The sequence below is a fragment of the Coturnix japonica genome, chromosome 5 (genome assembly GCF_054131305.1).
Source record: "Coturnix japonica strain WE chromosome 5, WE-NBRP24, whole genome shotgun sequence".
NCBI lineage: Eukaryota > Metazoa > Chordata > Aves > Galliformes > Phasianidae > Coturnix > Coturnix japonica.
Genome location: NC_140667.1, coordinates 29422954 through 29440620, shown reverse-complemented (window position 1 = coordinate 29440620; position 17667 = coordinate 29422954). Strand labels below are relative to the sequence as shown.

Below are 17667 nucleotides of genomic sequence, written 5' to 3'. Positions count from 1 at the left end.
AGGTGTTAGGCATGGTTCGTGGGCATGGTGGGGATAGGATGGGGTTGATGATCTTGGAGATCTTTTCCAATCTCAACAATACTATGATTCTATGATGCTGATGTAGAAGGCAGCCAGTTAATAGAGGTTTATTCATGTGCCTGATTGGTGTTCACACTTGATGCCTTTTTAAGGCTGTCTCAAAGCTTTTCTGAAATCTTCTCACTTGCCAAACAGCCACAAGCACTGGCAGTGTTTCAGCTTTATAAGCTGTTGGGCACAGCACAACCCCTTTCTAGTAGCTCAAGTGACTAAGTTAGAGCTTAGCTGGCTGAGGTCAGCTCCCCTGCTAATAAGAGCAGCTGTGAAGAAAGAAAGAAGTGAGGGCCTCTATCTCCTTTCCCTTGTAGATTTCTGCAGACTCTAGAACCAGGATGAAAATTCTTCCCTCACTTAGGGCTCGTTAGGACTGCTGTGTCACTTCTGCTATTCTTGGCTGCTAGGCTGGCTCCCAAGGCCAGAGAAGCTAAGCATACAGATGGTCGACATGCATATGTTATAATTACTATGGTTATTGCTAGGCTACAAGGCCTGTACGTGAACTAAAAGCCTGTTGAGCTAGGCTCAGTATGCATTATGCATAAACAGAATACAGATTTGTGGGCATCTAAATATAAGACAGGAGATGACAGAGAAACAAACACAGATGGAGAAGCACCACTTTGGTTAGTGTTATAGCCAGTGGTCTCAGTACACCAGCAAGCTTACTGTTATCAAATCTCATCACAGAAGGTAATCATTATGGAATGTTTGAAGAAGAAATATGGTATACTTTTGCAGATACTTAGAAGGCACTGGATAACAAAAGTGAAGGAAAAAATAAAATATGAAGTAAAATGACAGTGGAAAACATTGAGATTATTTTCTGAAAATTCAGCAAGTGGCTGTAAAACAGTGATATATTCAGCTGATATTCATCTATCCAGGAGCCTGCTTCTTGGCACTAAAATAGATGACAATGTGTGAAAAGTACAGGCTGGAAAGCTTGCAGTTAATGCAAGACATTTGCAAAGACCAAAGAAAATAAAGTTCCAAGGGCTAGAATGGAAGAGGAGTGGTATGAATGGGTTGGAAGGACTACAAAATAGAGATCTTGTAGAGAAAGAATCCTGAAGACTTAAAAGTTGGACTTTAATAGGTGACCTATATGATAATTTTAGCTGAACCCCTATCAGTTCCAAAAAAAAAAAAAAAAAAAAAAAAAAAGAGGGGGGGAATCTTCTTACCTGCTTTTTACTGACTAGATGGATGATAAATTTAAACATCCTCTTCTATTTCTGACTTAAAACCTAACAACTCTTCAATTATTCCAAAATTACATAGCCTAGAAGGATTAAGCATCCAACAAGTGATTAACATCATCAGATGTGCTGGAATAACGAAAAGCTAGCAGAGATCTGTGAAAGAAGCTAATCTCCTGATTCAGGCTTGCATTCTCAAAGACAAGAAAACAGCAGTGAAAAGTTACACCATATTAGAGAGACTGTAGGAAGGTATGGGTATCAGAGATGTTTATATTAATATAATAACAGTGGTTCCATTTCCTCCTACTGCTTATGCAGTCTACAGTATTAAATTGTTTTTGTTGCAGTTTGTCACTGAGGTTATCCTCTTCATTTTACTCATTTCTATCCTCAGCCCTACTGCTCACCCAATCCTTCCAGCACTCCCACACCTTCTCCTGCTCAGACCTTCCCATGGGGAAAAGTCTTTTCAGCCTAACTTATTTTTCTGAAAACATTTTTTTTTGTCCTTACCTATTTGCTTAACTCTAAAAATTCCCTAGCAGAGCACTTCTAACACCTATTTATTTACCACTGCCACCATGCCACCATGGTTACTGTCTCCCTACGGATCTTGAGTTCCCTTGGGTTCCTTTTCTGATGATGGATTCCAAAACAGTGACTTCCTCAAATTTTCCAGAGACAATTTCTGAAATCTTGACGTCTTCCACACAGTGTTGTAAGAAACAACACCATGACTTATTGTCTCATTACACAGAATCACAGAATCACAGAATTGTAGGGGTTGGAAGGGACCTCTAGAGATCATCGAGTCCAACCCCCCTGCCAAAGCAGGCTCCCTACACCATGTCACACAGGAAGGCGTCCAGGCGGGTCTTAAATATCTCCAGAGAAGGAGACTCCACCACCTCCCTGGGCAGCCTGTTCCAGTGCTCCGTCACCCTCACTGTAAAGAAGTTCTTCCGCACATTCGTGTGGAACTTCCTATGCTGTACTTTCATCCCATTACCCCTAGTCCTATCCCCACGCACTACTGAGAAGAGATCAGCCTCACTACTATGGCTCCCACACTGCAAAACTTCTAATGTCTGTCTTTAATGATATGTAGTGTCTCCCGAAGTATTAAAAATGTAAGAGCTTGCGTGATTGAACATCTTATGAAACAATAGTTGTTTTGATTGCATTCAGAAATGTTATAAGAAACCAGTGTGCATTGTCCTAGAATGCAAATGTGTTTTATTTATGTTCACAATGATAGAAACAATATGACAACGCAGAAAGAGAACACAAATAATTTGATGGATTGCTTTACAAGTGTTTCAAGGTATATCTAATGGAAGTCTGTGCTGTTTAATGAGCTGCTTTCTTTTTCTGCCTTTTATCTTTACAGTTGCCTCCAAACTATATTTTCAAATACAGAAAGCAGTGTGCAAGGATGCTAAGATTCTGATGACAACTGATCAAGAAAAAGAATGGAAGTAAACCTATTCAGCAATTCTACTGTTATAAACAGTTCGTCCATCAACCACAAACAGTTAGAAGGGCATAGCCTCTGGGAAGTTATTACTATTGCCACTGTCACTGCAATTGTAAGCCTGATAACCATAGTGGGAAATGTTCTTGTAATGATATCCTTCAAGGTTAACAGTCAGCTCAAAACTGTTAACAATTATTACTTGCTCAGTCTTGCCTGTGCAGACCTCATCATTGGAATATTTTCTATGAACCTCTATACCTCATATATACTCATAGGCCATTGGTCTCTTGGAAGCCTGGCGTGTGACCTGTGGCTAGCGCTGGATTACGTAGCTAGCAATGCCTCAGTCATGAACCTCCTAGTCATCAGCTTTGACAGATATTTTTCCATCACAAGGCCTTTGACATACAGGGCTAAACGCACGCCCAAAAGAGCTGGCATCATGATCGGCCTGGCTTGGCTAATCTCCTTCATTCTATGGGCACCTGTAATATTATGCTGGCAGTATTTTGTGGGTGAACGAACAGTACCCCCTGAGGAATGCCAGATACAGTTTTTATATGAGCCCATTATCACCTTTGGTACTGCGATTGCTGCTTTTTACATTCCAGTGTCAGTGATGACCATTTTATATTGCCGCATCTATAAAGAGACTGAGAAACGTACCAAGGACCTCGCTGAACTTCAGGGTTCTGAGTCTGTGGCCGAATTTGAGACGATAAAGCCTCGGAAAACTTTCCTGAAGTCCTGTTTCAGTTGCAAGCAACAAAACTTAGCCAAAAGGGAGAGATGTCAGGCTTCCTGGTCTTCATCAAGTCGAAGTACATCAGCTACAGTAAAGGCATCCCAGGCAGCGAGCACGTGTGCTGAGTGGGCTAAGGCTGACCAACTGACCACCTGCAGCAGCTATGCATCATCAGAAGAAGAGGACAAACTTGCCACTGATCCTGTTTTCCAAGTAGCTTACACGAGTCCATCTAAAGGCAAGGAAGAAGAGTTTAATGAAAGGGAAAGTAAGGATATTGTTGTCAAAGACCAGCCTGAGGAAAATGATTTTGAGACCCAGCAATACTTTTTATCACCTGCCATTGGTCAAAAAAGTAAAAAATGCGTGGCCTACAAATTCCGCTTGGTAGTTAAGGCTGATGGCACTCAGGAAACCAACAATGGTTGCCGTAAGGTAAAAATAACTCCTTGTTCTGCTGCTCTGTCGAAGGATCCTTCCATCAAAAGCATGGATCCAAATATAAATAACCAAATCACCAAAAGGAAAAGGATGGTTCTTATAAAAGAACGTAAAGCAGCACAGACTTTAAGTGCCATTCTTTTGGCTTTTATCATCACATGGACTCCCTACAATATAATGGTTTTGATCTCCACATTCTGCTCTGACTGCATCCCTCTGACATTGTGGCACCTTGGATATTGGCTATGCTATGTGAACAGCACTGTTAATCCCATGTGTTACGCTCTCTGTAACAAAACTTTCAGGAAAACTTTTAAGATGCTGCTTTTCTGCCAGTGGAAAAAGAAAAAAGTGGAAGAGAAACTGTACTGGCAGGGCAATACTCGAATGCCATAACTACTCCTAAATAAGAGATAAATGGAAAAATAGATATTAACATAGCCTAGTAAAGGACGTTTAATTCCGTATTTTCAAACCTGTTGTTTTATATGTCTATGTGTTAAAAAAAAAAAAAAAAAAAGTCAGCAAAAAGTGATATTTTGCATGAAAATAGTGTGTGTGGGATAAAGAAGTCAGTGGTTGCTGACAGGGTCTTCATGATTATGCAGTAGATCTGCATTACAATTATTGTGTTTGGGCTCTTCTGTCCTTTCAGCCTGAGAAATTGTAGTGTGTCTTATAAACTAGGAATTAGCGTGTGAGTACCATTCAGTCATCAGGGCAGGTTATCCAGTCTATCTCCTTTTAGTGCAGAACTGTTTCTTCCTATAGTTCCTTTCCTACTTTCTGCTGTATTGTCTACTTGTTTTTCAATGGAGCAAGCAATGGAACACGTGCTTCTTCTGTTTAAAGACTTTTCCACATGCTATTGGTATGAAACAAGGCCTATTTAAAGAGGGAAACACCATTATCCCCAGTGCTAAACAGTTAGGGAGATTCTTAGTACCCCAAAAGAATACACTTATTACAGGAGAATGTAATATTGAGAAAATTTGCACTTTAAGAACATCTTTTCAGGGGGACAGAGGAAGGGCTTATAGAGGAGAAAACAGATAACATATTTCATATAAGGAGAATTCAGCCCCCATCTCAGTTCCATCCTGCAAGTCAGTGTCATCTAGAAGTGGCAACAGCAGCTATCTATGAATTTGTATTTCTTCATTTCCTCATGCCTCAGAAGGATATGTTTTAAATGGATGCAGTAGCAACAATAGTACGGATCAGAACTGATGATAACAATGGACATAATTTGTCTATTTACAGTGCGAGACATAAGGCAAATCCTTTGCAGTCTCTCTATTGCACAAATATGTACATCGATGCCCTGCAAATTTACTTATCTAGCACAAAATTGTTGTAAGCCATGATACCTACTTGTGAGTAACAGAGAAAGAACTCCATGTACCTCACTGAGTCCACCTCAAAAAATATTCAGATTCAGTTCTAGCCTCTTGATCAAAATTCAGGGTGAGATGCTCTGAAGTACAAATCTGGGCCAGTGTTTGTTTTTCTAGCTATTGTACATGTTAGGAGGACACTGTAGCAGTGATGAGACTCAGCAGCACGTTTCAGGAATTGTGTTAGTCATCCTGAACATACCACTGCTCTCAGCAAAATCATTCATATAATTTATTACAATATCATCAACATATTTCCCTGCAGATATATAATTCCTTCATGTCAGCAATCACAGTACAAGTAATTAATATTTTCTATCCCCAGTCTCCAGAGGGGAAAACTGTCAGTGAAAGATTAGCAGTGTAGTCATGTAAAAATATGTTCTCTGAGTTCACTTGATTGATTTTTTACCACACCACACTGTGCCTAAATGCTTTTTGTGCATCAGCATATGACTGCTTCTTAAAAGAATGCATTGGTCTTTTCAAAGACCCTTTCCATCAATTTTCCTCCGTCACCACCCAAAGCTTTTTGTGTGTGCAGTAACTACATACGTGCCAATTGTTATAGTGGGTAACTTTATACTACAGTGGTTTGGACATTCAGTAAACTGTGTTTGATTTTTAGCAAATGAATGCGTCCCTCTGTGGCACAAGCTGTAGTTAAAGGCAAAATTCATGAGATAGTAACAATTCCTGCTAGCTGTGATGTTTCTAAAAGCATTGGCTTCTACTTCTGAAATTAAACTGAATATATTTTGTTGGTTTTGGCTTCTGTTGAACTAGAGTGTTCTGTAAATGTTTATGAATTCTGTGCTTAGTAAATGTATTAGAATAGATGGTGATGGATGCTACAATGTTGGTTTGGTGTAATTGTGAAACCTGTGCTCAAACTATGCTGCCAACACTTAACAGTGTGAAATGCTACACTGCCAAACCTGGGTACATTGTAAATACCTAGAATTATATAAAGAGGTGTTTGTCACTTGATTGTTACGTGAGATGTTTACCCTTGAAAAACAAAACAAAAAAGAAACCACAAAAGCTCATTAGACTGTGAGTTGGTATTTAGTTTCTTAATTTTGTTTTGTTTTCTAGCTCTATAAAGGTTCCTTCAAAGATGTTGTGGGACTTCTGCAATGTAAAACAATCTTGTTATCTGTATTTCTCATTTACTGATCCTTTAATTAATTATGGTCATGGACCTGTGAAATAACGTTTTCTTAAACTGCATTTTATCAGTACATACATATGCATATATTTGCCTATGTATGCATGTATTATCAGTATAGTTTTATAGACATATATCCAAACTAAGCCTTTCAGAAACCTTGCACACTTAAACGCTTTTGAATATTGAATTTTCCCACAAAAGAAACAGAGCAATTGTTTCTGTCTCTCCCTTTTCATATAAGCAAGTCTTCTGTATATCTCAGAAACCCACTCCTTTTAGATAAATATGCTTTATAAAGACTCAAGAGTTCACAGAACTGGGGAAAGCTGAAATCAAGAGATATACAGAAAATACAACAAGAACCTGTAAAATAGAATAGAGCACATTTTTCCATTAATTTAATTCTATAATTTAGCTGCTAATCATAATTCTTCTAATGTATAATTATTCTATGCACTTCAATTAATAATTGCTGTTAATTGTTGAAAGGTATTTTTGTATGTGGAGTTTTGTTACTCATCCCAGTTGTACCCAGTGTGAACTGCATTGGTTTATATAGCCCTGAGGAGTCCAGAGATGTACTTAAGCAAAATCCTTAACTGTACTCCCTCATCACCCTATATATTCTGTTCCAGTTTTAGAGCCAAGCCTCATGAAAAGTCCCAAACTCTACTTTAATTATTTAATGGATTATTTCTAATCATTTTATCTCCTACACAGAGCATTTCTATGAAATCTGTATCACTGCCTCCTTGTCAAATTCCATACATGTCAAACTAACTGAACTAACAAATATTAATGCAAATGTCCCTAAGGACAGTCATACACTTGAAAGAATAAATATACTTACCAACTCCCAGTGCCATATTAAGTCCAAATCAGAAGTCATTGTAACAATTAAAGAATCTGATGTAATGCTGGAAGATAGTGATAGTCTTAGAACAAAATTATTATGGAATTGGAATACAGAATCAGTTTAGAACTCAGAACTGAATACCTGCAGACTGCCATCAGACTCTGTATTTCAAATAGAATTTTGTAAAACAGTTCCTTACCTTTTGCAAGAAACAGTTTCCAGTCAGCCCTTCAGTGTTTGGGGATTTCTAAAAATCTTCATATTGCATAAAAATATTTGGAAATCACTTTCCTCAGGTTATTCTGTCATACTTAGGGCACACCCGCACTTCTACCCACTCAGGATTGTTTGCTTAAGAAAAACACACAAAAACCCAGAATTATGTGATTTTCTTCTGGGATTCATTCCCTTTACTTTCTATAGAGATAGAAGCAATATGAAGGAGCCACTTGGGTATTAGGAAACCAAATGACCTTCCTCAAATGTTTACAACAGATAAGCTCGAGTTACCGCTTTCTGTAGAGTCCAGTGGCTTCTCCATTTGAAATGTACTTCCAAACCTGAACTCCAGAACAACATGCTCTTCTCTTTAAAAGCTCTAAGAAAGAAGTGTCAATGAGTGGATTGCAATGTTACTAATTATTTTCATCCTGAGACCTAAATCCAGCTCGTATTTTCCATTCTTTCTTCATTTAGAAGCATGGAACACACCACACTCTATGACTCCTACTGAAGTCAGTGCTTGAACTGCGTTAATCTTTGTCATGCTTTTGCCTGCAGATCTATTAATACTATTTAATTATTATAAGTTAATCTAATTCCCATACTGGAATTCAGCATCAGCAGAGGTCTGTAGGACTTCAGTTAACACTAGAGAGTGTCTCCAAAATTGGACAGCTGGATTTGAGCTGGTGGTGCCCAAGTTGTTCATGCAGCACATCTCCACAAGTCCTTTCCTACAAAACCCTCCAAGCAGGATGAGTGAGCTGCAGAGCAGGTTATTTACCTTTAAGTATCAGATACAGCCTGCTGGCTTTCAGCTGTGTGTTCCCATGTTAACATTATTCACACCATTTTTTGGCAGTAGTGATCGAATCTGTCTATCTTGATGAGTAAAAGCTATGGGAAACTTGGCAATTTTCTTTTATCTGCATTATAACTTTGGAGGTTTCCCAATGCAGTTGCAGCAGAATCCACATTTGACCTGAGTACATCAAATAAACTCACACATTCATTCACTTCTTCCTCTATTATTATTATTATTATTTTTTAAACACAGTTGGAAGGGAAAACATTAGCTGCTGCAAAATATACATCTACACTATATTGGCCTCACCTCCACAACTCATCTGTATCTCTTTCTGAAAGTGTTGCAGTGCAATGGAAAAAATAAAATTTTCTTTCATGACTCTTCCATTTACCAATTAATTTCTCTTCTTAAGTAATCATGCCAGTCTTGGTCTTCTCTAAACAGTACAGTTTATTTGACTCTAAATTATTTTCCATGGAAATGACAAGATTCCATTTTTCAATTAAAAAGCAGAACTTTGCCAGTATCTGTTGCCCAAGTTTCTGCAATTGAAAATCTACATTAAAATGCAAGATACTTTAATTATTATCATGGCAATTTGTACAATATAAAAATGAAAACTCTTAAGTAGTAATTTAGCTATTCCAATTATATTGAAAAGTGTGAAATAATCCCATCATTTGTAAAAGTAAACAAGATTTTCAAGGTTACCAAAACCAAAATCCTTTTATTTATGATTTTAAGACAGATGAATTCATCATGAAATTTAAAGGCTTTCTCCTTGTGTTACAATCAGGAAAAGAGGCACTGTTTAAATAAGCTCAAGGTTGAGTATCAAAACAATTGAAGCAAGCACATGTTAAATAAAGCCAGTGCTGTTCTTATCTCACAATGGTATTTTAAAAAAATAGTAATAATAAAAAAGCTTTAGTGCTTCGTGGAACAGGAGGAAAAACTGGAGCTTTGGGCTCGTAGCCATTACTTGGCCTTGGACTAGTAGTTTTTAATGGGAAAGATGATGAGGCCATTAGCTCCGGGTACTCTAATAACAAGGCAGAAAACACCGTGCTAAGTAATTAATTACATACGAGTAGAAATAAAAAGCCAGTGGCTGAGAAAAGAAGACATTGAAGATAAAGACCCTACCAGGTAAAAATATTAAAATAACTTTCACTAAAGGTAAAAAGGAAAGGATTTATGCTACCCTATGGTACATAATACTCTCTGATAAGCATTTTGTAAATATAGGTACTTCCCTTGAAATTTCCTTCCTGCATAATTTGTGAAGATGTGCAAGTTAATGATGAACATTCATCCTGGAGCAAAACCTTCTAAAACTGATGTGTATGCATGTGTATCTGCTACAAGATACAAGACATCTCCCAGATTTCATACCTAACTCCTCCTATGGCCAAAATACCATAAAATGCGTAGTGAAAAATCTTTTGTTAGAGGTCATCTATTGTCATTTTTGTGATTGGTAAATAGGTATCTATGTGTTTTAGGTCCAGTCCTGGACAATATGTGATCACAAAGACCTTGCAGAGGCTAAAGTTTTCATCGCAATTACTTATTTGATTAGTGTGATTTTACTTAAGACACTTTACAAAGAATCCATGTTCCATTCAAAGGATACATGGCTCACCTACAGTTCCTCCTTCTGACATGTACAAGAGTTAGTTGCATCCAATGGGCTGTGTTCAATGGGTTTGACCATCATCCATGAAAACTTGCACAAATGCTTCTTGTTGCAATCCTTTTGCCAGTATATCACATTCCTACGGTTCAGGTTTGCCCCAGCACATGCATCATACCACCATCCTCCCCCAGGAATACCATTGTGTTCTAGTTTAGCACAATTCTGAAAGTAATTATCATTGTCTCTGTCCTTGGTGGTAAACTTCTGGTTGTCATGGAGGTAAGCTTCTGTGTCCAGAGTCAGAGCATCAGTAGCATTGCCTTCATATAGGCCGACCCTGATTCGGTATTGAGCTTCTTCATCTTCAATACGGAATGGTTTGTACTGTCCCCATTTGATTTCAGCATTTAGGTCTACAAGTTTAACTCCTAGTACATACTGCTCAGAGCCACCAGTTAACTGATGCATGTACTCATTTCCTAACCAGTGGTTGTCATGAACAGAGCCAAAACCGTATTTGTAATCCTGCCACGTCCTATCAAAGTCGACAGTACTGTTGGCTGTAATGTGCTGGATTACTGTCCAGCCACCATCCTGCATGTTACAAAAGACCACAATTGGGTCTTCCTTTGGTTGGATGATGTAAAGACCATCTCTGGAGTTTCCCCTGGAGCGCTGAAAAATCTCAAAACAATCCCTTAAATAATCTAAGGAGGAAAAAAAAAAAAAAGAAGAAAAAGAAAAAAGAGTTTTAAATTAAATTTCTGTTTAAGTCTTCTTTAAAAAAACAAACAAACAAAAAAAAAAACCACACAAAACTGTGCTTCAGAGTAAGTGCATGATTGCCTCTTGATCTGGCTGGAAACTGACTCAGACTGACTTCAGCCCAACTGGTGGGCATACACTTCACTAAAGGGGGATGATTTGAGTGCAGAACACACAGGAAAGTTTCCAAAAGGTTTTGTTATAATTTGTAATACAAAAGTGTGACTGTATTTATGGTGGAATTATGGTTGTAAAGCCAAAAGATACAAACGCACTCTTCCTCACTTGCAAGTGACTCACTTCCTCCTCAGATGCATGCAATGATACTAGCAAATACTTGTAATCTGTATTTAACAAAGAATTTGTTATTTATATTTAACGCAGACTTAACCATTTTATTTCTCTATTGGAAAATTTCTTAAAGGCCACCTGTGATGTAATATGAGTTTTTCAGACCTAGCAAATTCTAAGTTCTGTCCTGACAAAAACAGATAGAAATTTAGATACTGTATTTACAACTCAGTTGTTTTGTTTTCACCAAAATCATTCAAGGAATGAAATTTTATCAGAATATTCCTATTATTACTTCAGTATACTTAGTAATACAAAAAAGTTCACTTAGAAGCAAACATTTCCAGACTCCCTTTGACTTTACCATTTACTTTTCTACCTAAGTCATCACCCTTTTCAGCTTTTACTGAAATTACAATGCCTTCTCTGATTTATTATTAGTGCATGAAGTACCATACTCTTTGAAAGGTCCAGCTGGGCTAAACCTATTGAAGACTATTATTCATAGTATCCTCATTGTGCTAAATATAGCCTTTTATATCTGATTTTCAGACATTTACTGGTGCTCTAAGCCACTCAGGGCAGTTTTACAGAAGTATATAGGCTTTCTGAGGTCTTACTTCTAGGCTTTTCATTGCCTAATAGAATCTCCAGCCATGACTAAAATACTTTGTCTCATTACTATCTGCAAGAAATTATCACACATCCTGAAAGAGGACTTCATACGTATTCACATAAAAACTAGACCACGGTTCTCAGAGCATTCACCTGTTAGACAGTCTGACTCCAAACCTGATCCTGCAAGACTATAGAATGATCATTTAAGTAGACAGCGGTCTCCAAGCCAGTGATATACACAGCGACACTAGTATTTACCCAGTGAATGTTATTCACGCAAAACAGAACAGCTTCTATCAACAAACTGAGAAAACTATTTAAGCTGAATGCCAGCAGCCAAAGGAAGAAAACGAACCAAATACACTACTCCTTTTGTCTGCATTTTATGCAGGATTTACTCTAGCAAATGTGTTAGAAAGCCTACCAAGTTGGACAAACTAATCTAGCATACCAAGCTAGATAGGCAGACCAATATCTCAGTTATAGGTATTAATGAGGTGACAGATGCAATCAAGACATGACTGTCAGTAAATAATTCTTCAAAGGCAACAAAATATTTTTAGAGAAATATTTCTAACTATTAATTCCTCTTGAATTAGGTGTCAGCTGAGCAAGGGATTTAAAGATTTTTGAACTCCGGGATAAGACAAGTTCATATTTCAAAGTACTATTGCAGGGCAAACATTCAAATATGCTGAAAATACTCCACAAAGCAATACAGTAAAGCACAGCAGGCACACAGATCATTCGCTCCCCCTTCATGAGTACCTTTATCATTGATGTTAGCCACTCTATCATAATCTCTTTGAGAGAGAAGGTGGGCATTAGCCAAGATCACTGCCTCTTTGGTGGTCACCGACGCCGTGCAATGGGAGAGCAAGACCAGAATAAAACACAATGAACTCTTCAACAGCATCTTCCTTCAGTCAGTCCTCCTGCAGAAATCCACAGCTATAATACAGGCTGCAACTGAAAATGGAAAGTTTTATGACCTTTAGTATACTCTCTTTTAGGAGAAAGGTATTGAAACACCTGGTTTCAATATAGTGAGCCTCTGTCAAAACTGGCTTCCATCTTTCAAAAGCATCTCCCTTTCCTGGTATTTCACACTACTTCCAGCTGGTGGCTGGTCTGACATGGAGCCCCTGTGTTATGTCACTTACACTGTATTTCACCTCTCTTACCTTGTGCCATGACAGATAAAGAACAACAACCTAATTATCTGCGACAAAACGTAACAGAAAACAGTGTAATGGCATAACTTAAAATGTCATCTTATATTTTTTATCAGAAATGACATTTGCTTATTCCCCATGTATGTGAATTGTACTGAAGCAGAGGCAAGGATGGACAAGCCGGCACAAACAGGAGCACTAGCTCTTCCAGCTCTGTAGTTCCAACAGTGTTCATTTCTGTGCCTTCCTAGTACTGCAGATATACCCATACACTTCAGCAAATCTGGACTTTGTTCTGGATGAATTTCCATCCATAGCTGTAAATAATAGGTCACAAGCTTAAACCAGATCTGGAAAAAAACACCTCAATAAACATAGCAAAAAGCAACTCTTCCACTTTTCTTCAGTCTCCTCAAGACACACTGGGGTTCAATACATAGAATCAGAAGAGCTCTGAGCTTCATTCTGTCCTCCTTTTAGAGTTATGTTTTTATTAACTCTTCATCCACTACAGAAAGAAGTCTCAGGCTGTTACTGGGGTCCTCACCTAAACAAATTCCAGTCTGACTGAAGAAGAAATTCTGTATCAACTAAAGCTCAAACAGAATTGGAATAACATCTCCTATGCTGTCCAAGGCCAAATTTGCTTAAAATTTAGCCAAACCCATTATATGAATGTTGAGTATATACCTCTAGCAAGCAGCTCTTTGGTCAGAGCTTATTTCCTGCCAGCACAGAGCCCACACAGGCCAGCTCATTTCTCCACAGTGGTTTACCATTGCAACAAAGCCACACTGCTTATGAATCTAAGGATTCAGCAGCAGATCCAGTAAACAGTTTTCAAGAATAAAAAAGCGTTGAGCATTTTTTAAGATGTTCAAAATATATCACTGTAATAGAAGTCAGGCTTGAGAATTATTTTTTGCACTTACCAGACAGAAAACCAGCAAAACAGAATTTGCTTATTCTGCTTCCAGCTATACAGTAATAATTCTGATTTAGTATAAACATACAATTTCCTATTACATCCTAGGTTGATTATTTGACATTGAGAGACTGTAAAAAAAAAAATTACTTGCCGTCCAATTCAGTACATTGTTTTCCCCTACAGCACTTAAGTTCTGTTGCGTTTGCGTTTCCTACTGGCACATACCCCCTTCACTGAAAGCTTCTATTATTATTTTAAAAATTATTATTAGAAATGACTGTAAATCTAAACCAACCCCACAGACATTATAAAACTTTAGGAAATCTGTATTTGGATCTAAAGCTTCTAGGTTAGCTGTTTGTTTCTTCCAGCATTTCTGAGCAAGTCAGTCTTTTTTCTTCCCTTGTATTTATAGTGCCCATTGAAATGATTTACAGATTCATTTAGTTCTACAATAGAAATTGGTATTATAAGTTATTAAGAAAGCAACTAAGGAAAACAGCATTAGGAAGGCACCTTACCTCTTACAGTGAAGCTTGACAAAGTAACAAGTGCACTCAAGTGCATGAGCTCATACTCTACAATTGTACTTTGCCTGCTACTCAAGTCCAGGTGAATAAATCAGCTCCAACACACTATCTCAAATGTAGAAGTGTAGCAAAATTACATCTTCATTATTTCACACTGTGCTTACTCTGGTGGACTTTGCTCTCTCATATTACATCTGCAAGTAAGAATATATGAATCATAAAGAACAAAGTTCTTCCATAAGGATTAAAATAACAGCACAACTAAGTTAATTACCTTGATTAATAAATAAATCAAATTATTTTCCTGATTAACAAAGACAGCAATAGCAAAGATATTTTATTTCAGAAAATTATTTATGTTGCTTATACACCTGGAGGTAGCTGCTGCAACGTACTACGTCACTTCACACCAGTAAATTGACAAGATGCGATATTGCTAATCACATTTAAAGTCCTATAGTCAACTTGATTTCAAAGCATAAGGAACAGATCAAACCAATCTCAAACCATGTTGTTCCTTCAGGCTCATTCACATTAAAGCATGAAATTAAAACATGAAGTACTGCCTCAAAGCTATGAGAAAAACAAAGCAAAAGCAGAACAGGCTGGTCAATAGGTTTCTATTTTAGTTTATTTGGATTATCAGGAGTTGATTAACACTCATTTACATCAAAATGGTAACGAAGTAGATGAATTGTTACCATATTTTCTTGTACCTGAAGGTTGTGTTATCTATCTGGATAACTTCTAGATGATGTCTAAACTAGAGTCAAGGTGAGCCAAGACATTTGTATTTCTTTATCCAACCTGTAACCCAGTTTGAGCACTTCTTACCCCTGAAAAAAAAAAAAAAAGAAACCAAAAACCAAAACACCCACAATTCAAATGTAGAGAACATGTAAGTCCTGTGTAAGCTTTACTTGAACATTTGTTCTATGCATAAATCCTGTTCATTTATCCATTCTCAGTGAAATCACTGAGATATATATTACACGTGCATATACATATATATATCATGAAGATACATATTGCATGCGCAATTAAATACATACACTTCACAGAATGTATGAAAGATTTATCTATAATGTTAAAACTCACTGATATTACTTTTCATTTTTAAAAGTACAAATAACTCTTTTCATGTGAATGACCACAAGGAGTCAGAACAGTACCTCTTCTCCAGCACTGCTCAATCACAGAGAAAAGCTAAAGAACACATATTCTACGCTCATTGCATTATCACAGATTCATAGAATTATTTGATGCTTCAAGGCCATCTAGCCTAACTCCCCTGCATTGAACAGTGACACCTACAGCTATAGACATGGTTGCTCAGAGCCCTGCCCATTCTGACCTTGAATGTCTATAAGGATGAGGCTTCCACTACAATGTATTTAACAAGGGATGCACAAGTAATTGCTCACCACTCCCCAGAAGATGCCAAACTGGCCCCCTGAGCAGCAAAGAGAGAACATAAACTCCCAACCCCTTCCAAACTCTTTCCACTTGATGTCATAAAGTATGAAATATCCCTTTGGCTTGTTTAAGTCAGCTGTCCCAATTCTGTTCCCTCCCAGCTCCTCAGGCCCTCCCCTGAGACTAACCTTGGCTCAGCAGGCAACTATAAACATCTATGTGTTATCAACCCTGTTTTTTTCCTAGAACCTTAACATAGCATCATGCCAGACACTCTGAAGAAAACAATTCCATCCCAGCCGAAACTAAGACACTGATATCCATGTTTGATGTGTTGTAACTTTTGGTTAGTATCAAGTTTTGTAAGTAGTGACTAGAGTATGAAAATAAAGTGCAAAATCCTATTTAATAATACTGTACGACGTACAGATCTTGCTGGAGTAACATACTAAGGAAGGGCAAAAAGCACCTTCCCACTCTGACAACTTAAAATACTCTTTAGACAGGTTTTCTACCACATAGCTATGAACTCAGATATGCATTTGTTTGGTGCTTTTGATTTTTGTACTTTCCATCACTGTATATCTCCTCCCCTTTTAATTTACTACCTTCCACTTTGCTTCTCTTTGGTCTCCACACTTTCATCTGAATTGGCAGAGTAGAAGTGAAGTATGAAGCATTTAATTAGAAGTGAGCAGGGTAACAGCAGTTGTTCATGTGTGCTCTGAAAGGCAACTATTTATGTAGATGAAAACATTGAACAAAAATCATTAAATATTACATCTCAGTGGGCATGAGTGACAGGCTGGGTGAGGAGATCCTGCAAGGTGTAGGGAACGTACCATACCTGGTGTGCTTGGCTGTGTGCTGCTGTGAAATGGGCCAGTTGCAAGGCAATTCTGGGATACCTGTCCTGCAGCTCTCCCAAATGAAGCACCTTTCCCTAGGTTTTTGGTTATGCCCTCAAAGTGCTGCATTTAATTTCTGTAAGCGAGTAATCAGGCAGTTTTTAGTTAACATCATTTTCTAATTACAATAACAATTATACTATACTGCTTGTTCCAGCAAATATTGCAGCTGTTATGATTATCCACGATACTCTGCTCTTGATCAAGTATTTTAAGAACATTCTTTAGTCCTGAAAATGATATAATCACTGTAAGGCACAACTACTTCCCACTGGCATGGTTTTGTGTCACATACAGGTTTTTAAATTATTATTATTGTACTGAGTTATTAGCCATGTTAATTAAGATATTTAATGTCTCAGCCCAGTGACTGCATATTCCTTCCCTATAATATGCTGAGGTTTCAATTATTCCTCTGAATCTGATTGTCTTTAATTAGCAAACATTATTCTAATTTTTCCAATCCAACTTTTCTTAAGGTATCTTTATATAGTTCTCTTTATTTTAAGAAGTATTTAAACAAGTTAACTTACCCTTAAAAAGGGAAAATTTGACTGAAATTGAACAACTTTTTTCTTCATCAGACATTAGTTGCAAAGAAAACCTGGACACCTGGACACTAAATCTTTTTATGTATTCATTATTTGTGAGATGAACCATTATTTGGAGAAATGAAGGCACTTATCCTTGATCGAACATAAACCACACAAATGCCTGCAGGCTCCAGATGACTCCTGTAGAGAATACTAGGAACCTTTTTTTTTTTTTTAAAATAGAAAAGGAAAAAAATAAGAGAATCAATGAACAGTGAGCTACCTTTTAAAACTAAAAACAAAAAATATCCCCCCGCCCCATAAAAAAACAAAAGAGGTTGATAAGGCAGTGAATTATCCAGAAAGAAATCACACTGTATGGGTTTTTTTTTTCTATTTGATAGAGTAATGGTCCTTTTGGAAAACAGATGAGTATTTAGTAATTTAGTATAATGTATAAT

General features: G+C 37.4%; 2 protein-coding genes across 4 annotated transcripts; one reads left to right on the top strand and one right to left on the bottom strand.

Annotated features, from left to right (window-relative positions):
* Positions 1–2755: 2755 nt before the first annotated feature.
* Positions 2756–6410, top strand: CHRM5 (cholinergic receptor muscarinic 5). Its single transcript, XM_015864787.3, has one exon. The coding sequence runs from the start codon at positions 2756–2758 to the stop codon at positions 4340–4342; it is 1587 nt and encodes a 528-aa protein (XP_015720273.1). The 3' UTR covers positions 4343–6410.
* A 2423-nt stretch (positions 6411–8833) lies between these two features.
* LOC107314938 (fibrinogen-like protein 1) lies at positions 8834–17344 on the bottom strand. Of its 3 annotated transcripts, none has more exons than XM_085549055.1 (4): positions 17207–17344; positions 14341–14543; positions 12485–12685; positions 8834–10749 (listed from the first exon to the last, which is right to left on the bottom strand). In XM_085549055.1, the coding sequence occupies exons 3-4, from the start codon at positions 12630–12632 to the stop codon at positions 10049–10051; spliced, it is 849 nt and encodes a 282-aa protein (XP_085405181.1). In that variant the 5' UTR covers positions 12633–12685; positions 14341–14543; positions 17207–17344; the 3' UTR covers positions 8834–10048. The 3 variants fall into 3 exon arrangements, with proteins under 3 accessions (XP_085405181.1, XP_085405182.1, XP_085405183.1); XM_085549056.1 differs by lacking the exon at positions 17207–17344 and having other exon boundaries at positions 8834–8959; positions 10049–10749; XM_085549057.1 differs by lacking the exon at positions 17207–17344 and having other exon boundaries at positions 8834–8945; positions 10049–10749.
* Positions 17345–17667: the final 323 nt, after the last annotated feature.

Excerpts from the sequence above, each read along its gene's own strand:
- CHRM5 (XM_015864787.3), top strand. The coding sequence starts at position 2,756 with ATGGAAGTAAACCTATTCAGCAATTCTACTGTTATAAACAGTTCGTCC.
- LOC107314938 (XM_085549055.1), bottom strand. The coding sequence starts at position 12,632 with ATGCTGTTGAAGAGTTCATTGTGTTTTATTCTGGTCTTGCTCTCCCAT. Across the intron at positions 10,750-12,484 it reads GGCTAACATCAATGATAAAG|ATTATTTAAGGGATTGTTTT; the intron begins GTACTCATGAAG and ends TTTCCTCCTTAG.